At 44.5% G+C, this 23,915-nt stretch overlaps 1 protein-coding gene across 1 annotated transcript in view; it reads right to left on the minus strand.

Annotated features, from left to right (window-relative positions):
- Positions 1 to 6,736: 6,736 nt before the first annotated feature.
- The window catches only part of Slc25a12 (solute carrier family 25 member 12), a 92,331-nt gene continuing 75,152 nt past the window's right edge, over positions 6,737 to 23,915 (minus strand). The window contains exons 14-18 of the mRNA XM_021184208.2: positions 14,913 to 15,053; positions 11,904 to 12,042; positions 9,056 to 9,214; positions 8,847 to 8,937; positions 6,737 to 7,780 (exon numbers count right to left, since the gene is read on the minus strand). Coding sequence (XP_021039867.1) covers positions 7,582 to 7,780; positions 8,847 to 8,937; positions 9,056 to 9,214; positions 11,904 to 12,042; positions 14,913 to 15,053 — 729 coding nt within the window. The 3' untranslated portion in view covers positions 6,737 to 7,581. The remainder of the gene's footprint in view (positions 7,781 to 8,846; positions 8,938 to 9,055; positions 9,215 to 11,903; positions 12,043 to 14,912; positions 15,054 to 23,915) is intronic.

The raw sequence follows: 23,915 nt of genomic DNA on the forward strand, positions 1-23,915 counted from the left end.
GTGAGAATGGAGAGAGTCATATTTTTAAAACTATTTGGGGGCGGGGAGGGGGGAGAGAGGGTCTCACTATGAAGCTCTGACTTAACGAGAACTCACTATATAGACCAAGCTGACCTCGAACTCGCAGAGATCTACCTGCCTATCTCCCTCCCAAGCCTGTATTTTAAAACGTTTACATGAAGTAGCAGGAGCTCATCTTTAAAGTCAAATGCCTTGGTGTCTGTCCAAAAGGAGTTGCCCTCAAGTGTTCTCATCACAGAGTGAGCCCCGGTCACCTGATACTGAGGAGCAGTGAACCAAGGGAGAACTGGCACACCCTTGAGAAGTGTAGCATCATCCATCTATATTGTAGATCATTGTACCTCCCCCTTTCCAGGATTGGTCCCTTTGGAGATGATGTGCTCCTCATGGGAAGATGGTCACTACTAGGTGCAGTGCTCTGAACAGCTCTAGCTGTTGACCTAACTCAAGTGTCAAGGGAATTTAAAAAAAATGACACTGACACAGACACAGAAAAGCTGGGGTTGGGTGGTCTGGGGCTGTCCACTGGGGAAGCCACAACACCCCCAGAAGCTTAGCTGAACAAGGAGGCAGGGTTAGCTGATCTTGTTAGAAACAGTCTTTGTAGGGGAGCAGTCTTCAAGCCATCACCAGGTTAGAGGATGGCTTTCTGAACTCATTGTCAGCATTCATACTTGGACCAGAGGAATGCTTTACAACTCCTCTGGGCCTAAGACACCAGGATCCTTGATGTAGCTGTCCCCATATCAAACAAACACATTCACTCAGGACTTTGAACTGTGTGTGGCTGTCAACCCTAGAAGAAGCCCTGAAATTAGCCTTGCGAAATAGCTCATCCTCACCTCTTACCCAGACTGGCAGGTCCCGGTTTTGTTATAGCAGCATCTCCAGGCACAGAGCAAAACTTTATATAATGAAGCCCAGTTGTTCTAGTTTGTTTCTCTGTTGCTGTGATAAACACACAGACCAAAGCAACTTGGCGAGGAAAGGGTTTATTTGACTTGCAGCTTCTTGTACGCAATCAAGGGAAACCAAGTAAGGAACTGAAGCAGACGCTGCTCACCGGTTCCCTTGCTCAGCCACCTTCCTTAATATACTACACAGGGCTAGCTACCCAGGGGATAGCACCACCCACAGTGGGTTGGGCCCTCCTACAGTAACTAGCATGAAAGAGACTATCTTCCCAAACATGTTCCCAGGCCAGTCCAAGAGAGGAAGTTCTTCTGCTGAGGCTCTCTCCCAAGTATGTCATGTTGATAGGTGAAGCTATGATAAAATTGGCAAAAATCTTGCTATCGTGACCAGGCCTTTATTAATGGGTTCCATTCCATCAGTGTCTGACTGTAAGTCACGAATTTGTCAGTACATGAAAGGTCGATAGATCTGGAGGACTGCATTTTCCGGAGGTAAAATTTTCTTTGTTTTATTTTTGGGATGGGAAGCTAGAATTCTGTTGCCTGTGCTGTGCCTCAAGTCTTGATACTTGTTGCCTGAGCATCCTGAGCAGTTGGAATTACAAGCACATTGCCACGACTTCCTCACATAAGCCTGTCTGCATGAACCTGTTTAAAAAGCCATAAAGCAGGCGTCTCAACCTTCCTAATGCTGCAGCCCATTAATAAAAATGTTTGCCATGCTATGGTGACCCCCCCAGCCATAAAATTGTTTTTGTTGCTACTTCCTAACTGTAATTTTGCTACTGTTCTGAATCATAGTGTAAGTATCTGTTTTCTGATGGTCTTAGGTGACTTCTGGGAAAGAGTCACCCAGCCCCCAAAGGGGTTACAACCCACAGCTTGAGAACCACTGCTGGAGCGTCTCTGTATGAGGATGATAAGGACCAGGGTGGTGAAGCATGCCTGTACTCCCAGTGTTTAGAAGTTGAAGCTGAAGCAGGAGGATTGCTGCTGTAGAAAAATTTGGACAGTCTCTTGAGTCAAAAGGCACAAATATAATATCAGGAGCAAGAAGAAATGTCATAGACATTGATCAATATTTCCTAAATCTAGGTTAATTTTTATTTTGAATCATAATCCAAGAACTGAAGTCCTCAAAATCTGAAGAATTGATGGAACAAGGAAAAATACTAGAGACTTCCAGGAACTGTCAAGCACTGAATGAGAAGACAGAAAAGTAGACAAGAGATATATACTTAGGCCAGTCATATTTAAAACACAGAGAAAAATCAGGATACAATTAACAATTGACTTAGTATTTAAAACAGTATCAGAAACAGGACTACATTCCAAATATTTTCAGAAAAAGCCTGTCTACCAAGAGTTTTATATCTAGCAAAGTCATCTTCCAAAACCCAAGAGGAAATTGCATGGCGGCAGGAATAATGACTGGAAATATACATTGGTAGCCATCCTGCTTTTCAATTGCTAAAGGAAATGCTGTCTGAAAAGAAATGGCATAGAGGGGCTCATAGTCACAAGAGAGAATGATGGGAAAACCTGAGGGGAAGACTAAAGACTCAGTGCATGTTTTCTTCAGTAGATGTAAAATATAACTGCAAGGCACAGTGATGTGAAGGGTGGAGTCGTGACTACAGATAAGCACAGAGCACGGGGCGGGGGAGGGGGGGAGACAACTGTCTTAGAAGAATGCCTTTTATTTTACTGAAATATATCTCACTGGAAATAGAAGATTGTTATAAATTAATGTATTTATTATAAGCTCTCTAATCATTAAGGAGATAACTTGAAAACCCAAAGTTTAAATGATACACCATAAAATATATATTTTACAAAAAGTTCATAAAGGAAGAGAGAGGGTAGTGTGTCTGCAGCTTAGGGGCAGAATGTTCCCTTAGTTTGTCAAGTCCCTGGGTTCAATACTCAGCACTAAAAGGAGGAGGAGGGAGGAAAGAAGGAGAAGAAAATAAAGGAAAGGGAGGGAGGGAGAGAGGAGAGGGAAGGAAAGAAAAGAAAAGGAGGAAAGGCAGATGTGGGAAACAAAACCAGCAGCATTGACTGCAAGGCTGAAAGACAAGACCAGGATCGGTACACTAACACAAGTGGTATCTTGAGCATGATGGCACAGTTCTGGGCAAGGTGGCATCCATTTAACAATTCCCAGAACTTAAGTCAGGAAGAGTGAGAGCTCTGGCCAGCCCAGGCTAACCAGTGAGACCCTGTCTCAAACACTAAGGGCTAGGAACGTGACTGAATGCAGAAGGGCTTGCCTACCACGCACAGATATTGTAGTGAACCCCTAACACTGCATGCACATGCATGTGCACACACACACAAAAGCACATGCACACACACAAATGCACATGCACACACACACACACACAAAAGCACATGCACACACAGAGAGATTGGCTATAGTATTCAAATGCATGAGTTTCCTAAAAGCACATATAACAAGAGATGTACAAGACTCCTTTGGTGAGCACAAATTTTTATTAAGACATGAAAAATAATATTTAAGTAGAGATATAGTATGTTTCTGGACCAGAAGCCCCCATAATGATACAGGTTCTTCCAAAGCAGCTTATAGATTCATTACTGTTCAAATTGTCAGTGTTTTTAAAACGGTTTTGATAAGCTAATGAAATATACATTGAAGAGCAAAGAACCAGGAAGAATCACAGCTCTCAAACAACAGGGGGACGAGCACCACACTGTGTATCAGGAGCGCGCACTGTACCGGATACAGAACTGAACAGAGTAGGGAAAGAAATGCATCTGCATCAGGAGAGCCCTACAGCAAGGAGCCCAGAGACAGTGAAGCCCAGGCTGATCCTTAGTGAGCAACAACGATGACGCTCCAGAGCCGCTGGGAAAGAACAGGCATTCAATAAACGGTGCTGGCAAGCCTGGCTGCCATTCAGAGAAACAAAGGTCTGCCCCACATTGCCAGAGACACGAGGAGAGGTCCAAACTGCATGGAACCTGAATGTGAAAGGCAACACTCTAAACCGTATAACAAGAAAATAACTGTTAATCATTTTTACCTAGAGGTCTGGTGTTTATCCTCTGGTGGTTCTGGGGAGTGAACCCAGGGTCTTGTAGACGCTAGGCAAGCATGCTGTCACTCAGCAACAGTCCCAGAACAATAAAGAATAATTTTTTTAATGAGATGCTCAACAAGCTAACAAAAATACCAATACATTTGGACATATTAAAATTAAAATGTTAATATATCAAAACCATCATAAGAAGACATGGCACAAAGTAGGAAAACGTGTAAGACAAACACATAGTAGTATCCAAAACATGAAGAATATCATGGGCTGAAGAGATGGCTCAACAGCTGAAAGGACTTTCTGCTCTTACAGAGAACCTGGGTTTGGTGACTCTAGCTCCAGGGGGTCTGGCACTTTTTTGAGCTCTGGAGCCACTGGCATGCATATGGTGCATCACACACACACACACACTTTTAAAAAAGAGGCACAGTGAAGAATAGATGTCTACAATATCTATAGCAGCATTGTCTATAATAATCACAAACTGGGAAAACAAATGTCAGTCAAGAGTAAGATCGAAAGTAAAGAATAATGCATCCTATCTATAATAGAATGGACAAACTCTTAATGCACACAATGTCAGGGACAACCCTTACAAATGTATTTAGCAAAAGAAGTCTCAAAGATTTATAATTTCATTCATACAAATTTCAAAAAAATAAATAAGAATAGGTCAGGGCTGGCAAAATAGCTCCGGTAAAAGCTCTTGCTGCCCAAGCCTGAAGACCTGAGTTCAAATCCCAGATCCCACATGAAAAGTGGGGAAAACTTATTCTCAATAGTTATCCTCTCACCCACACATGTGTTGTGACATGTGTACATATTCACACACACATAGACATATGTGCATCATTGACACACAAGAAACAAGTCAAGTTTAGTAATCAAGACCTATAATCTTAGCGCTATGGAGGCTGAGGCAGGAAAATTGCAAGTAAGAGGCCAGCCTGGATGAAAGTAGATCTAAGAGGCCAGCCTGGACCACAGTAGATCTTGTCTCAAAAAGAGGGAAGAGGACCACAGTATTTAAGGATGTATATGTGAGCAGGAAAACCAAGCAGAAATGAAGACATGGTAAGGGGATGGGGTAAAGACTGGGGAGAAGTGCACGGGTAACTTCTGGCTTGTTGAGAATGTTGTATTTCCTGACCTGGTCATCACATGAGTACCATTTTAACCTGGATGCACTTTTCTGTGTCTATGCCTTAGATACTTCATATGCCTTCTGTATATTTTACAAAAAGAAAATGTACAGATGACCAGTAAAAATGAAAAGACAGCGAATGTTCTGCCCACACCTACAATTCCAGCACCTTATTGGGGAGACCAAAGGTTACCACAGGTTCAAGGCTAGCCTGATCCACATAGGGAGTTCCCAGACTCTGAGGTTGCAAGAGTGAGACCCTGTTTCAAAAAACAAATAAACAATAAAATGAAAAGACATTCATTCAAGCCCATTAGCAATTAGAAAAATAAAAACTGCAACAGTGACCACTGTTTATGATCTGCCTGTGACCCGGGCAATCTTAACTTCCCCATGGGGCAGGAGATTGAGACCTCTGTGAACAGCAATGCGGCAAGATGTATGCAAGATATAAACCCCATCTATCTTATGAATTAGTCCCTAACAAAATACTAATATACAATAATATATCATGACACACACACAAAGATATGCTCCTCTAACTACAGTGTTGTTAATAATAATGAAATGACTATTTTAAAAAGGCTTCATAATCCATACAGTGAAATAATACACAGCTACTAGAAACAGGATACATTTTCTATAAACTGATATGGAAAGAGCTCAGGGACATACTAAGAAAACCAAGTCACGGAATCACACATACATTGCATAGTCCTGGTTCTAAATATATAAATATGTACATATGTAGATGTATGGAAAACAGATCACAAATTTATGCTCTAACCTCTCAGCAAGGGATGACGGGAATGCTGGTTGAAGAGGTGTAGCGAGGGAACTTTGTCATCGTCTTACACACACATACACACACACACACACGTAATTTCATGTCCTTGAACTACTTGTATAATTTTAACAAGCATAGCAAAAACAATTATGCTATGTGTTTAGTTTTATAGCAAGAACAATTAATTATGCTGTGTGTTCAGTTCTAATGGGACTAATCCAACACATTTTCAAATATCTTTTGTTCTTAGGGCTTCAAGAAAGCTCAGAGTTGCAGATACAGTGTTGTCAGCCACCAACTGATGAGCACTGGAGGGGCACTTGGTGACTTGGGCCATCTCCAGGTTCACCTCTAATGATATCTGCATATATCCTCACAGCCATGGCCACAGCCATGCTTTCCCATAGCTATTCGCTAAAGTTAGTAAGTCCTGATGTTGCCAGCTGTCAAGTAACAGCCACAGCAAAGTATGGCTTGTAGCTCAGAAGCAATTGTTAAAGAGTAAATGTGGGCATGTACACACACACGCACACACACACACACACACACACACACACACACACACACACGAGAGAGAGAGAGAGAGAGAGAGAGAGAGAGAGAGAGAGAATGACCTTCTGAGGAAGTCGTCTCCATCTGAACTCCTAGCAAGGACCCAGGCTCACAAAATCACCATGTAGGAACCTCCCCCCTTCCCTCCCTCCCTCTACCCAAGTTCCTTCTGTAACAAAGTATGCATCCCCTAAAGCAGGCAAGTGCAGACAAAAAGCCCCGAGAGGAGACCTAGGAAGGAAACCAACTCCATGCAGACATTTTGGTGTGCTTTTATTTTTGATTCGTATCATACTTTACGAAGGGAAACTTCCAAACTTTACTCTTGCAACATCCTGACCTTGACCTTGCTGCATAGGAGAAAAGCAGAACTAAGCGAGCCATGCTGGAGCCCACCCTGTTCCCGTGTATGTGTGTGCACGCACACCAGGAGCTGCTTCCAGCTGACAGGAGGATTACACTCAGCTACAAACGACTGGAAACACAGCAGCCTATGAGTCACCGGCTGGTCCTCTGGCATCCACGGGCAAGCACCCTTCCCACGCGTTTCTTATTTAATGTAGTGAGCATTAAGTTTCACTCTGCCTTGTATCAGCAAATACCTTCCTAGTCCCGCATGGAAAACAAACTGAAACTGGATACATTCAAACACGGCTGCTTGATTTCCATAAGTCATCAGGAGGAGAATGAATTTAACTTTAGTACATTTATTCTTACATGATTCATAATAAAACACTTTCAAAACGTTCTGTACAGTTCAAGCCACTCAGAACAGCGTTTCATGTTTATAAACGTGATTTGTTGGGATGAGGTGCCGAGGTGTCTCTGTACAAAGATGTACAATATGTACAGTCACTGTAGGTACAAGCTGTGCGAAGCAGTCTAGAACACGTAATTCATGCCAAGGCTCAGAAAACATTTCAACAAGTAAAGACTAAAGCTTGAAACTGCAGTGTGGCTCTCCCTGGGCGTATGATCACTTTATAAACAATACATGTATAGGTCGTATAGAAAGTGGTTGACCCCAGCGCAGACAGTACCATGCAGCTGACTGGACATGGTATCGCCCGTTCTCCTGGGCCTCGGTCTGTACTTGCTATGTCATTGGGCTGCTGCCGCCGCCTTGGGCTGAGCCACAGCTACGCTAGGAGATTTAAACTTGGGGAGGTAAAGGCCAAACTTGTTTTCAATGCCAGCGAAAGTGGCTGTGGCAAGTCTGTAGCCACCGATGTGATCGGGGTTGGCAGGAGGGAGGTCTGCGATGCGGGACTTTGGCGTTGGTTCTGAGCCAGAAGGTTTGCTGTGGACAGGAAAAAGCAGACCGTTAGGGAGCTCAGGGCTAACACTTTGAGCAGGGTCTGTGGCAGCCACACCCCATGGAGAAGGCTCTCTCAGCTTGCTCTATGTCTCCTGCATCAATCATGATATCCAGCCTCACCACAGCATTGCTTTCACATATGTCATAGAGAAGACAAATGGCCCCACCCCCACTGCTTATGAGCAGACTCGTGGGCAGAAAAATAAACGGAAGAGAAAATGCACTCCATTAGTAATAGTCTTTGGGAAGCTGGCTATTTGTGGATTTTTCTATTTTCTATTATTATGCAGGAAGCATGCATGAAGTGTAAAGGTATATGTATTGATTTAATTTTAAAGCTTCTTGAATAATGGGCTCATAACGCTTATCACCAAAAGAGAAACAAATTTAGTTCTTGCTTCTATAATCTCTCAAGACACAGTATTTGTACACTGGGATGAGAAAATTGCTGTCCTTCCATCTTTTCCATACTCTGGTCCCTCCACTACTTGGATCAACAGTCATTCCCCTACTGAGGCTTTCGGCAGGATCACAGGGTTATGACATAAAGACACACAGTGCCCAGGCTTCTGCCCAACAGTTAATAATTGCTCACTTGCTTTGGGTACAACTTCCCTGCAGACTCAACAAGCAACTGCTTGTCTCCCCAGGGGAAGCTTTGAGTGCTGCATTTGGAGCAGCTCAGTTTGGGGCCTGCACGCTACAATGGTTGAATCGTTGGGTAACCTCTCTTGGAAACTGGCTGTGTGAACATCTAGGTACTAAGTGATGGGAAGCAATGAGATCTCCTAAGTGTAAAAACAATGAGAGGCAATCACAGGAGTGTGACTAGTACACATTTAGGTTGTTTCTGGTCATATTAAATAATCAAAGTAACAGTGATTTGCCTCTCTTAATGTGGAAGCCTTTAGAGCCCATTGCTTTCCATGCATTGGTCTTAAAGAACCCCACTGTGTCCCGTTTCTCAGCATCCCCAAAGTGGCTCTACAAACAGAACACACACGTGTGTGGATTTGGTGACTTTGTGAAGAGAAGTAGCTGTACTTACAGGCCTCCAAAGTCTATGTAAAACCACCGCTGCAGAAGCTCGTAGGTAACCAGGGTGACACCAAACTGAGGTGAGGATCGAAACACCCGAGCTGGAAAAGACAGACAGGGTAGGGTACATTTAACACCTGGATGCTGTTACAAGGTGACCTGAGAGTGTCAGGGCAGGACAGCCAGACAGCCAGGCTGGAGGACCACCCCAGCATCTACCTGCAGTCCCTTTCCAAAATGCCGAGGGCCCTTCTTCCCGGAGAATCTTTCGGAAACAGTCGACGACACCGCTATATGTTGTCTGGCCGGCCCTGGCGGCCACTTGCAGTCTTGTCTTGATGACATCAGCAGGGGTCACCAGAGAAGCAGCAGGTACGCCTTTGAGGAGAAAAGCCACATTTAATCCTCCTAAGGACTTCATACATCCAACAAGAAAGTCCACCACTGTAACCCAAGGGGCACTCAGAGCTCCTTAAACAGATACGTAGGCGCATGTGGAAAGAAGTGCCAGCAAGCCTGCCGGTTGGTTGCTGGTTTCAGTAGAATTGGGGTGGAAATGTTTTGTTTTTCTTTCTGAATTAAGGAAATGTCTCTACTGTACCATCCCAGAGAACAATGAGAGAGAGAGAGAAGCAGTGCTAGAGATAGGTAGGAATCGCCACGTTCCCTTTCCGGCCTTAACAACCTTTAGGCTTTTCATCTTTAAATAGGATGCAAGTATTTTCTTGTGTGACATCTGTTTAATGTACCGCAGATTGCATGTGGTATCAAAGCATCGTGCGTGGTCTTGTTTGATCCTTGCCAACCACACTGTGGGGTGAGGGTCAAAAGCATCAAGCACTTGCCAGTCTGAGGTGCTAAGGGAGAGGATGCGAGCCTCCTTTCAGACCTGCTCATGTGACAGTCAGTGTGGCAGTCATTACAACCTCAGGGAGAGCCAGGCAGGCATCCAGTTAAAGAGCAGCAGGGGAACTGATCATTCAGAGCCCCCCCCCCCCCCACACACACACACACACACACACATGTGCCACGGCTCCCTGGGGTCACCTGAGATGCTGCAGCAGCAGCAGCAGGACACAGAAGACGGATTTCTCAAGCATAGGTTTTGTTCATAAAACAAAACAGACCTGAGAGAGCAGCATGACCTTCCCCAGGGGGAAGGAATTCAATTTGGCCCAAATCTCACTGTCTCATCATCGCTAGGCAGATGGAGCTTGTGGCTCTGAGGGGTCCGTGAGAGAACGATGCCAGTACGTCCCTTAGATCAGCCCAGCACCCTGCTCAGAGGGAAGCAGGTGAGCTGCATGCCTCCTGGGACAGGTCTTCAAATGCTCTCAGTACTTGCTATCGAAGCATGCCTGGTAATAATTAGAGAAACTCGCCTCTTTCTGAAAATAGGTCCAATGTCTATAAGCTGGTGTGACTTGGGAACTGTTTATGTAGTTCTGTTTGTGTCCACTGGAAGCCTGGCCGTTATCCCCTTCCTAACAGTCTAATGAGGACAAGAAAGGAGCTGGGGGGTGGTGAGGCGGGGGGAAGGGGGGTACTTGATGCCAGGTTAAACCAGCATCACTGGCTGTTTTCATTCAACCAAGCTCACAAATGACAGAGGCCAAGGCATTTGCAGGACCCCAGACAAGGGCTCAAAGCCCTGTTTTCTTGTTTTTCTTTGTTGGTTTGTTTGCTTGTTTTTAAGTTGTCCTCTGTTGTCATAAACAAGAACAGTGTATTCATCTCAACACCGCCAGGACCCAGGGCTCCTAACATACCATACTTAGGACAAGTAGTAGAAGATAACTCAGTAATTAAGAGCCAAGCAGTGGGGTTAGAGAGATGCCTCAGTGGTTAAGAGCACTGGCTGCTCTTTCAGAGGACCCAGGTTCGATTCCTAGCATCCTCATGGCTTGCAACCATCTATAACTCCAGCTCCAGGGTATTTGATACCCAATTTTGGCCTCATTCAGCAACGGGTATGCACATGGTGTGCATACATACATGCAGGCAAACATGAACATAAAAGTAAATAAACCCTTTGGTTTTTGTGTTGTGAGACAAGGTAGCTCAGGCTGTCCTGGAACTAATCACTCTATAGACCAGGCTGACCCCAAACTCAGAGCTCTGCCTGTCTCTGCCTCCCACATGTAAATAAATCTAAAATAAACCCCAAGCAAGGAACAAGGGTCTAGTCCTAGTCCTGAGTCTGTGAGTTTTGTGTGGGTTCATTACTAGCTGTGAGGAAGGCAGACAAGCCTAATGAACCGTTTCCTTCCCCTGTCGTTCCTCTGTGCTGCTGAATATAAGGATGCCTGGTTGCTCCCTGTTATTCCAAGTCAGTTCCCTGGTAACTCGGGAGTAAGGAAGGACAGGGACACACACATTCAACCCCCTTCACCCCAGCTACTGCTGAGTCAGTTCTTCCTGCCAGGCTGCTCGCCCTGGTAGACTCTCCTGGGCCTAATCTGGTGTCTTTCGTTGCCTGAGCCTTTACTCTTATGTTGGCCGCAGGAAAGGCAGGACGGACGGACGTATTGCAAGCCCCACCCTCCAGAAGCACTGAGCCTATTGCAGAGGGGGGAAGCAACTTAAGCAACCATTAACCAAACTGAATGCTGAGAAAGGAGTTGAGGGCTTCAGGGTGCTGCTTTGGTCTAACCTGTGGTGGCAAGAAGCGAGAGTTCTGAGCCAGAGTGGGACCGCACTACCCTACAGGACAATCCTAAGGGCAGCACTGGTCCAACAGAGCAGATCTAGCAAAGGACTTCTCCTCCTTAGTTGGCTGTACCCAAGGTTTTAGGAGCCCAGGAGGCTAAGACACATGCTAATGATGGAAGCCCAATTGAGATGGGCAGATCTAATTTGGCTCCAAGTTGCTAAGCTGCATTAAGTTGTTTATCCACATTATGCAAATGTAATTAACGCTCATCAGAATCAGATCCCCACAAAGGAGAAAAGGCGGTTATATCCAGCTAAGTCGGATCCCAACAATAACTTCCAGAAATAAAGCTCCAAGTCAGAGGTTCGGTGCGTCTTGGCAGAATTCTTTTGGTTTAAGAAGATCCGTGGTTACCTGCCAAGGCTCCCGCTGTCAGGAGATTGATGCCTCCCACACGTCCGTTCTCATCAGCCAGGAGGAGTTTGCAGTGAGCGTACACGGGAAAATAGATCGCGGAGAAGGGAATGTCTCGGAGGAAACAGGCTTTGGCACCCTGTCACGCGGTGAGGAAACAGTGCAAAACAGAGTATAAATATGGGAAGCGGGCAGGCATCAGTGACAGGCTGAGATGTCCTTCAAACAGCATTAGAAGTGATGTGAGGGGAATTGGGGTGGGATGGAGTAGGCAGAGCAAACATGTGGGGCAGGAAGCTTTCTAAAGGAAAATGGACATCCATCCAGGCTAACCCCGGGTGGCTGCAGCATTCTAACAACAAAGAACTTTCTAGCATTTCTAGAAATGCTATATTTTAGGGTCTTAAAACTTAATGTGGCAGGGCTGGAGAGAGGTCCTGAGTTCAATTCCCAGCAACCACATGGTGGCCCACAGCTATTTGTTAACTCCTGTCCCAAGGGGATCTGATGCCTCACACAGGCAGACATGCAGGCAAAACACCAATGCCCATAAAATAATGATAAATGGGATGGCGAGATGGCTCAGCGGGTAAGAGCACTGACTGCTCTTCCAGAGGTCCTGAGTTCAATTCCCAGCAACCACATGGTGGCTCCCAACCAACGTCATGAGATCTGACGCCCTCTTCTGGTGCATCTGAAGTCAGCTACAGTGTACTTATGTATAATAATAAATAAATCTTTGGGCCAGAGCAATCAGGGACTGAGTGATCAGAATTGACGAGAGTGAGCAGGGCCAACTGGAGTGAGCAGGGAGCAAGCAAAGGTCCTAAAAATTCAATTCCCAGCAACCACATGAAGATTCACAGCTATCTGTACAGCTACAGTGTACTCACATACATTAAATAAATAAATAAATCTTTTTTTAAAAATGACAAATAATTTAATAATTAACTTGTTTTTCTGTTGTAATCACACATGAGATCTATCCTCTTAAGTGTTTTCAAGCGAAATACAATATTAACTCAGGATGCTCTACTGCCGGTCTCTGCAACTTGTCAATATGTAATTGGAACTTTCTGCATGTTAAGCAAGGCAACATTTAGGATTCATAAGGGCTCTCGGACATCCCAGGTTTGCATGACCTGCTCAGCTTTGCCAGGCGTGGGGGTGGGGAGCTTGAGTGGGGATCGGAGTGGCAGGGGAAACAGGAGAGGCATTAGATCAGATCCCAGTATAAATGACTTGATTCCCAAACCCCCCAAAACTAACAAATTACCAAGTCAACCTCAATCACTTCCAAGCCTCGAGAGTTCCAAGCCAGGCAGAATGCCAGAGGCAATGGAGAAGGGAAGCTGTTCTTGGGAAGGCAGAGAAAAAACCCAAGCGTGTTCCCTGCTCATTCCATGCATGTTCCATTCAACACAGCCTGTCCTGGCCCTCCCCATACCATTGGAAGATTTCTCCCCTGCCGATATACTTACCATCGGCATGGAAGGAAGACCTTCCATACCATTGCCATCGACCCCTGCTAGCCCAGGTCTGAAGCTTTATCTCACCAGACAAATGCTATACCCAAGCACTGGGTTCCTATGGCTCTGTTTTTATTACAACAACAAAAACACCGAAGGACTCTTACAGGATAATACAGATAGAACCAATATTTACAAATTCTGCTCTCCAAGGGAATCTCAACGGATGGCAGGGAGGGTGGGTGGGAGGAGCGGAGCAGAGGCATTTGGTAAAGACAGACTCCGCTGGCAGCCGGGCTCTGGAGCGCCCTGTGGCTTACAGCTCTAATCTAGACATTCCTAATTTCTAATTTGCAGTTACAGAGGTAAATTTACACATTTCAGTAGTTATGGATCCATAAATAAATTCAATGCTGTGGAAACACAGTCCCCTATAGAGGTGAAATTTCTGTATTTTCCCTTCTACCAGGGAAAGGAATGGAAGGAAATACTCTCCTAGTTAAAGAAAAATACTGGCTTCTGCTCCATTACATCTGATCTGTAATGACGATGGTAAGTATATCGGCAGGGGAGAAATCTGTTGACTGGCATTTTGTGAAAGTACAGTAACTGTTGTTGTTTTTTAATGGAATTCATTATTGACAAACCCTCCCACTTAACTTCTTAAAGACTTGAATTCTGCCAAATTCTACTATCTTTTTTTTCCCCCACCATGGTCATGATGATTAAGACAAGAGAAGCCCCTCCTGGGACAATAACATATTCAGACTCTATGTCAGCATAGGATCATTCTGGTGTCCTAAAACCATCCAACGAGTATCCAAAGGTATTTCTCAAAGATCCCATAGAGTAGAAGCCGGAAGCATGAAGCCAGAGATGCTATGGAACGGATATCCTGCCAGCACAGCAGCTCCATAAAAGCTAAAAATGACACCAGGAACATGTTCATCCCACCACCTTTACCCAGGAGCAGTGTGTACATCCCGCTGCCTTTACCTGGGGGACCTGATTTCATTTGGGTTTTCTGATAGGTCTCATAGGTCTCAGCTTGGGGGTGAGGGTGGGGTCATCCAACTTCTTCATTCTTTCACGTGTATACTGTGTGTATACATGTGTGTACTGTGTGTACATATGTGTACTGTGTGCATACATGTGTGTACTATGTGTGTGTCTACGTGTGTGTGCTGTGTGTCTACATGTGTGTACAGTACATATAGTATGTATACACGTGTATTGTGTGCACAATGTGTATACATGGGTGTACTGTACACACAGTGTGTATACGTGTGTGTACTGTGTGTGTCTACATGTGTGCACTGTGTATATACATGTGTGTACAGTGTATACAGTGTGTATACACATGTACTGTATGCAGTGTGTATATGTGTGTGTACTGTATGTATAGTGTATATACATGTGAGTGCTGTGTGTATACATGTGTGTAGCGTGTGTATACATGTGTATACCATGTGTATAGTGTGTATACATGTGTGTGCTGTGTGTCACATCTCCATTCAGTTAGCCAAAGGAATTGACCCACCTTGTACAGCCCAAAAAGTCCCAGGTCCTGAAGCACATTCAGAGCGCTGACTCTCGGTCCTGTGGTGATCTCTCCGGCTACCTGCAGGCGGATCTTCACTATCTCCAGAGGGTTGGTAAAGATGACCTGAGAGCCTCCAGCCTGCACACAAGGGAGACAGACAAGTTCTTTCCACATCAGAGCTGGGCTAGGGGTGTCAGTGAAGGGAAAGGCATGGAAGACTTCTTTTTCACTGGGGCAGGAGAGGCACACATTCCGCTCGGTGTAAGACAGGGTCATGGAGACGTTCCAAAGATGCTTCACGCTAATCTTGGTTTGGGTTTGTGTCTATCTGAAACAAAGACTCAATCTCTAGCCCAAACTCACCTAGAACACACTATATTCACCAGGCTAAGCTAGACTTCACAGCAATTCTCCTGCCTCAGCCTGCAGAATGCTGAGATTGCAGATGAGAGAGGGCTACCATGCCCAGACTTGGCTTTATTTCTATTAGAAATGTCAAGGCCAACTCTCAGAACTGACCTTCAAGGATAACCTCAAACACATTCAAAATAGCAAAATCAATAAACACAATTTGGCAAACACAAGCAAATGAAGACGTGCAGGGTGGGCTCTGGGTGAGAGGGGACGTTCAGCAGAGCATTGATTCAGCCCAGCAACTTGCAGAAAAGTGAGCACAGCCTTAGGCTCACAGAAGGACCTTTACCAGAGATGGATCTCCTCCGGTTCTTACAAAGTCCTGAGCCTGAGGCCGGGCGTGGTGGCACACGCCTTTAATCCCAGCACTCGGGAGGCAGAGGCAGGCGGATTTCTGAGTTCGAGGCCCACCTGGTCTACAGAGTGAGTTCCAGGACACCCAGGGCTACACAGAGAAACCCTGTCTCAAAAACCAAAAACAAACAAACAAACAAACAAAAAAAAAACAAAGTCCTGAGCCTGCACAGAGCTCTGAGCCTGGACCAGGACACCACACAAAAGGAAGGAATTTGGGGAGAGAAACTTCAGTGTCATCTCAAGACAAAACGAGGGGGAAAGAATCCTCAGGCAGAACTAGGAACCAGAATCACCCTCAGTGTAACACCCTCAGATGGTGGCACATGCCACATTCGGTGGTGAGTGAGTATCAGGTTTGATTTTAAATAATCAGAGTGTATTTACATCTGAAACCTGCCAACTAGTGGGGGTAGGGGGATGTTTAAAGTAACTGCTACAGCTCCTCTTTCGGTTTGTGGAATATAAAGATGCGCATGTGTGCGTGATCGCGGGGATATAAAAATAAATAAAATACATATTATCTCTACAAGGCGAACAACTCTCATTTGTGCATTTTTGTCTTAAACTGCAGCTGTTTACATTATATAATCAAAACTATATTCATACAATATTCATAATTGTAATGGTCTCCATATAATCATGATCATAGTCATAACAGCCGTGGCACATGTTCCGGTAAAATAAGAAGCGTGAGCCCTGAGGGGCAGAGCAATTCCACAGGTATCCAAGCAGCACTCCATCTGTCCTCTTCCACATCTGCCTACACCCATGACCCTCCCAGACCCCCTTCCAAAGGGCAGCCAGTCGGCTCCTAAACACTCCGGGGCCATAGCAGTCTTCAACACCTTTGGCTCAAATCCTGACCCTTCCGCACTCATGACTTTGAAAGCTACATTGACCCTAGATTCCTTTCCTTCTCTGGACTTGAATCCTCCAGGGAACTAATCCCCTTTTGTCTTGACACAGCACAGACCACCAGCCAGCACACAGGTCCCCCAACAAGGATATTCTGACCCAATTTTACATGTTGATTTGCCCGTGTTTCTTTCTTTTATAATCTGCTGCTCTGCGGGCAGACAGGTGCAGTTCAATGTTTCAATCTAAGCAAACAATACTTTCAAAAGGATTGCTGGGTGAAAAATTATGTTAAAATGATAATCCAAGTAATTACTCCTGTAGCTAGAATTAAAGACCAAACCAATTGAAAAGTTTACTATTCCCCTGAAATCGCTTTTTTTAAACAATGGTTGCAAAGACTGTCTTTGGGAAAACATGCTTTATATTCTAAACTAAAGCAGATTAAAATAAAAAAGATAAGAACTGTACAGTTTCATTATAATCCCTCAGATTTACCACCACCAGCGTGTCAGCCTTTAGGTGGTAAGTGTTAAAAAATGGACATTATGTTGAAATAAACACAAAGTCCTTTCCTGGTTTGTTTGTTTGTTTGTTTGGTTGGTTGGTTAGTTGGTTGGTTGGTTGGTTGGTTGGTTGGTTGGTTGGTTGGTTAGGGTTTCTTTGTATAGTCCTGGCTTTACTAGTTAGTATTCCAGGCTGGCCTCAAACTCAATGAGATCTGCCTGGTTGGGATCAAAGGCATGTGCGTCCACCACTGGGTTGTCCTTTCATACTTTATACACTGGTGAGTTCTCACATCTGGTCTGCTCCCTTCCCTTGACTTGCTTTTCTCTCATCGGATCCTCTTGGAAAGAACTGCCAGCTGCCTAAGCTTTGCCCTCCTCCAACCGTTTCCCAAATTCCTCAGTGTGCAAGATGCAAGCTTCCTTCTAAAGCACCAAGAAAACAGTACAACCAAGAAAAGGAGCCAACGACACACGGTACACATAGTAACTGTTATGTGCACCGAAAGTGGGCATCCCAGCACCCAGAGGACGCCCTGGAACACAGAAGCAAGCTGTCAACATGGCTCCCCCAGCAAGGGAGCAAGGCAACCATGAACAGTGATACTGTAGCCGGGCACACATCTATTGGGTTTTCCCTATGTGGTCTCTGGATTTTAAGGAGTAAAATTTCTATCAGTTCAATAATGTTTGTTCATGTTTTTTAAACTATTTTACATTTTAAAACTTTATAATAGGACTAGAACCATGTAGACAAATTAAATCTAGAAGCACTGTAACATTTAGAAATGATAAGATCGCTTTTTAGTTTGTCTAAAGCTTTAGATGGAGCTGGAGAGGCTCAGTGGGTGAGAAATCTTGGTCTGCAAGCATAAAGGCTTGGGTTCACGTGCCCAGAACCCATGTAAAAACCAGGCTTTGCTAGGTATAGCTGAACCTCCAGACTGTGGCAGACAGAAACAGGAGGCTCACTGGGGCTTGGTCACCAGCCTAGCTCAAGGTTCAGTGAGAGATCCTGTACACACACACACACACACACACACACACACACACTGACATGCATATATACTACAATGCACACAAACATATATGTACACAAACACACACACACAAATTTATAACACAGGCTGGATATAGTGGCTTGAACTTTAACCTCAGCACTTGGGAGGCAGAAGCAGGAGGATCTCTGTGAGTTCAAGGCCAGTCTGGTCTACAGAGTGAATTCTAGGACAACCAAGGTGACAGAATGAGACCCTGTCTCAAAAGTAAATATATATATATAAAACAAAACTTTGGATATTTATAGCACTTAAAAAGAAACATATGCTGGGAACATGCACTGTCGTTTTCTAAGGGCTGTGGCAGACAGGAATGTGTGGAATGAGGACTGTGCCACCAGCACAGCCTTTAACTCAGTGTTTCTCTTATGCTAGGACTGACTTTATGGGACAGCAAAACAGCTCCCAATGGGAAACTGTTCTGGTTACATCAAATATAATCATTTAATACATACATTTCCACAGTGAAGAAGATGCTCTTGTGTTTGTGCCAACGTATCATTTGTAGCCTCTCAGAGCAATGAAATTGCCCAGAGAAAACAATCAAATGCCCAATAAGAAAATAGTGAAGAAAAAAAATTATATCACAAAGCACTATGATTTGGCTTTAAAAATGCCAAATCACTTATGAACCTAAAATATTTGCTATATATTTCATTGTGATTAGTCTAAATTTACTTAAGATTATCAAAATTGAACAGGCTTACGACGAAGACATGATTAATTGCATTCTGTGAAGGGAAAGTGAGTGGCTGGAGAGGAGATCACCACTCACCTGCCCTACTCTAAGTCTCAGCCCCAGGGATGTATCAGTGGTGCTCTGGATCACAATCAGCAGAGCTGGCATGGCCTCTTTCCAGACCTCCTGTCTAAGTTTGATCATTTTAGCAGTTTTAGTGAATTTTTAAATGAGTTGGTACTAGGAACTATGGATTAAAAAAACCTTAAAAAGTTTATATATTTAAAAAAAACTAAAATAGAGATAGTAATTGAAGTGATAGATAATAACCAACTAAAATTTAAATTAAATCATCATAACACACAATGATGAGGAGCAGGGCTGGAGAGATGACTTAAGAGTTAAGAGCAGGTTTGATTCCCAACACCCACAGCTCACAACCATTTTTAACTCCAGTTCCAGGGGGTCTTATGCCCTCTCTGTCAGCACCAGGCACTCATGCAGGTAAACACCCATTCATTTATATATATGTGTGTGTGTGTGTGTATAGATATAGATATATCCCTAGATATAAGTGGTATAACCTAGTTTGACATACTTCTGGGTCTCATAAGGAAGCGACTTCTGTTCTCTATGCCATATTTTTGGTAAATATTTTACTCACCAAAAATAAGTTCTAACCCCCAACTGCTAAACTCTTCATCAGATTGGCACTTGTTTTTCTCAGACACACTAACAGCAGGGCAAGCTTAGAGCTTTGAGTTTTCAGTATCATCTGTCCTTTTGGTTGTTCTAGAACCACACTGAAAACACATAAGAGAATACGTCCTGCTTGCAATGAGAGTTAACTGTACACAACAGAAACATAATATAAAAATCACACCCCTCCCACTCTCTCCCTGGGAAAGGCTAGAACTCAGCCATTGGCCCTCCCCTGCACCTGAGGCTAAGGATTAGTCGTGGTCTCCCTTCTGTCCTCACACTCCCACCCCAAGAGCTGGGTCTGCAGAAAGGCTGGGGACTGGCCCTGAGGGTGCCAGGTCTCTTGTTGCTTCTCTCCATTGTTTAGAACCATTTCTCTCCAGCCACAGTGGCCAATCACTGGAAGCCTTACAGTTCCTTCGCAGAGTCTGAGGGAAAACCAAAACTTGGGTTTCTGTAAGGCCAGACCAGCCACTTGAATAGGTGTGCAAAATGTATGCATTGAAAATAATCAGAAAAAAAAAACATAATAAAAGTCACAGAATTAGTTGTCTTAAGAACAGACAAAAGACTGGGCCTTATAGACCAACGTCATTTTTCTGCCTCAGTGGTGACAATTTTAAAAGAATAAAGGCCAGTATATGTTTACTGTTGGGTGATATATTATCAAAGTGTTAAGAACACAAATCGTGGTGACTGGGAGGGGGACAGTGAGCGGAATGTAAAGTGAATAAGTAAAAAAAAATAAAACAAAATTAAAAAGAACACAAAACTTAGACTAAATAAGGGGAAGTACTATGGTCTGAGTACCTGTGTCTCCCCACCCTGAAAATTCATAGGTTGGAATCTATTACCCAGAACGTGGGACCTTGGAAAGCGACCACGTCCTAAAGGCTGTGCCCCTGTGGGTGGGATTAGTGTGCCAGGGAAGATGAAGACAGCTCTTGTGTCCCCTTCCTCCACACAAGGGTGCAGGAGCAGGGCACCCCTGAGGTCCAGAGAGCAAGGATCAGCACAGTGAGTCTGATGGTGCCTTGGTCTTGGACAGCCCAGAATTGTGAGCAGTGACTTTCCGTGGTTACCCAGCCTGTGGCATTTAGTCTTGGTAGCCAGAATGAGCTAAGATTGGAGGTGAATCATACTTTACGCGTGGCATAAATGTTCAATGATGTCTCTGTGTGTCTGTGTGTCTGTGTGTGTGTGTGTGTGTGTGTGTGACCATGTAAGTTTGCAGCACGAATTTGGGATCCTACGGATTCCTGGAAACGGAAGAGGGGAGCTGTTTCCACTGCTCTCAAAGACATACAAGATACACTTGTAGGAAAAGACAGACTTCCTCATCTAGGGAATTGGGTAGCTATAGACCTAGGCCTTCAAAACAAAGCAACAAACCAGGGCATGTTGTGTAGCTGGTAAAGGCACTTGCCACCAAGCCTGATGATCTGAGTTCAGTCTCTAGGACCCACATGGTACATGAAGAGAACTGATTCCTGGAAGTCTTCTGACTTCCAAGCACAAATCAATAAATTTAATGATAAACTTTATTAAAGATAACTTAAAAATTATGTGGCAAAGACAAGAGATCCAGCCAATAAATGGCACATACCCTGACCATGTAACCACTCACAATGGCTATTAAACATATAAAAGGAAATGCCAGAAGAGAGGCACAGTCAAAGAGACACTTCTAAATCCCCTGGGAGCATGCTACAGTATGAGTGACCCTTGAAAACATGCTATGGGAAAGAAGGCAGAGCCTAGAAGTTATATACCACATGGTTACATTTATAGGAAATATTCAGTAGTAGTGTCTATGGAGGAGTTTATTAATGAGTGGCCACCTAGGGTATAGGGGTGAGGTGGGAAGACAGAAGGTGATAGCTAACAAGTATCTGTGTGTGTGTGTGTGTGTGTGTGTGTGTGTGTGTGTGTGTGCGTGTGCGTGTGCGTGCGCGTGCGTGTATGTGTGTGCGTGTTGGTGCTGGTGTGCACAGTGATGAGATTTGCTAACACTGATTCTGATGCTGGTGGTCTGTACTCTGTGGCTATCCTAAGAGCTACAGAATCGGACACATAGAATATAGCATTAGAGGGTGACTTTGGGATCAGTAAAGCTACTATCCTTTTAGGGCCAGGGGCACAGCTCTGGTAGGGCACACACCCTGTAGGCACGAGGTCCTGAGTTTGATCCCCAAAATCAACCATGACATTTGCCTGAAAGATCCAGAGGGCAAATGCTGAGAGGAAAGTGAACAGATGAAATAAAGAACAGGCACGTGTTCCCGCAGGGGGAGGGTGGATCTGGAGAGGCGGCTTGAATCTTGTCTTTGCCAGTTGTTGCAGATGAGATCACAATGGGATCACTCTTTAGGATTAATGAGATAATCTCTACAAAATGTACAGTTGAAGACCAAAAGTCTCTACTGCTTGAAGCAGCATGTTAATTAGGCTGGGTGGTAGACATGTGGATATTCCCCATATATTACTTTTTATCGATAAAGAACATAGGGTGGTTTTTTTATGTTGTTTTGGTTGGTTTTGGTTTTGTTGTTGTTGTTTGCATGTAGCTTTTTTGTTTTGTGAGACAGGGTCTCACACTGTAACCCTGACTGGCCTTGAACTGGAAGTGATCCTCCTGTCTCTGCCTCCAGAGACCTGGGATTGGTATAAGCTATCACACGCAGCCTTACCACACAAGTTTGAAAACTGACTGTGGTGTGCCTGCAGGAAGGCTCAGTGGGTAAAGGAGCTGCAGGCAAGCCTGGTGACCTGACTGTAAGCCCTGAGACCCACATGGTGGAAGGTGAGAACTTACTGGCAAACTGTCATCTGTGCGCTCTCTCTCTCTCTCTCTCTCTCTCTCTCTCTCTCTCTCTCTCACACACACACACACACACACACACACACACATCAGATCACATACATATCAAATGTATATCAAAACACCCAAACCTTAAGGTAAACTGATCATATGCCAAGAAGGCAGCTTATGATGACTGCATGCTTCGGTATGTTGAGTCTTGATCTGAGCCCTTACATAACACACATACACTGATTAAAAACAGAAAAAGGCCATCGAGGCATGGTGGCTCCCATCCTTGATCCAGAAGGGAGAGGCAGGTGGATCTCTAGGAGCTAGAGGGCAGCCTGGTCTATATAAAGAGTTCCAGGCCAGCCAGGGCTACAGGGTGAGGCCCTATCTCAAAACAAAAGCAAAGGAAAGCAGAGCAGCAGAACATAGGCTGCAGATCTGGAATCTCCCCTGTTCTCATGGCAACAGCATTCCCTCCCAGCTACAAGAAACTTGGCCTGGGCCCTCACTAATCCCTTTGCTGGGAAGAGCTTCCAGCTCAGTTAGGACCTCCATTCCTGGCTAACCTAGGTAAGCTTTAACACTGGGCAGCTGGGGAAGAGCAATGTGATTTGCTCAGCCATGCTAGCCCAGCACTCAGCTAACTGCCCTGAAGGACACTATACATCCGGTCTGATCAGTACCAATAGGGGCGTGGACTCAGAATCAGAGCCCAGTGAAATTGCTTTCCACACTGTTGATTGGCTTCACTCAAGGAAGAGATTGTCCTCTGTCCCACGGTGCCTGCTGGTCTAGAAACAGAGGCTTGGCCACTCATCTAAGACTTTATTCTCTGGTTTAGTTAGCTGACTTTTGAGAGAAGTGCTAGGCTATGCTTTAACAGTCATCTACCCTGTGGTACGACGGCTCATCAACAGAAAAAAAAAAAAAAAAAAAAAAGAGCTTTGTAAGTGGTATAAGCCTGTAATCCCAGTCTCCAGGAGGCTAAAGAAGTAGCATCATGAGGTTAAGGCCAGCCTGAGCTACAGAGTAAGACTGTCAGAAAAAAAAAAAAAAGATACAAATGCCAGTACCACATTTTCTTTCCTCTTTGCCCAGAGTTCAACATCGCTATTTCTCCTGCTATCAGCCAATCAAAAATCAGCCGTTAAGCTTCCATAAATAAAACGTGATTAAGGGATAAATTCAGTGTTAGCCAAACCCTCAGGACATCTTAGACTTCACCTATAAACAAGAATCCACACCTAGAAAGAGCAAAGGAATCCAGTTTCTGATTCTTGCTTAACCACTTAGGTCACAGGTCAGATAAGAGAACAGGCCAGTTTATGACCAAAATCCTCTACACAGCACAGAAATGTAATTAGCTGTTTGGAAAACAAAGTGTGCAACCTTCGTGTTTCTTTTTCTTTTCCCAGATAAGGCCTCATTTAGCCTGGGCTAGCCTCAAACCCATATGTAGCCAAAGATGACCCTGAAATTCTGATTCTCCTAGGTTAGCCACCCTAGTCTGGGAGTCACAGGCGCGCATTACCCTCTCCACTACAAAAGATGCTCAGCTTTCAGGAGATCACAGGTATGCTTATGCTGTGCTCAGCATGAGTTAGGAAGCTTCCTAGC

Source organism: Mus caroli, chromosome 2 (assembly GCF_900094665.2).
Source record: "Mus caroli chromosome 2, CAROLI_EIJ_v1.1, whole genome shotgun sequence".
Taxonomy (NCBI): Eukaryota; Metazoa; Chordata; class Mammalia; order Rodentia; family Muridae; genus Mus; species Mus caroli.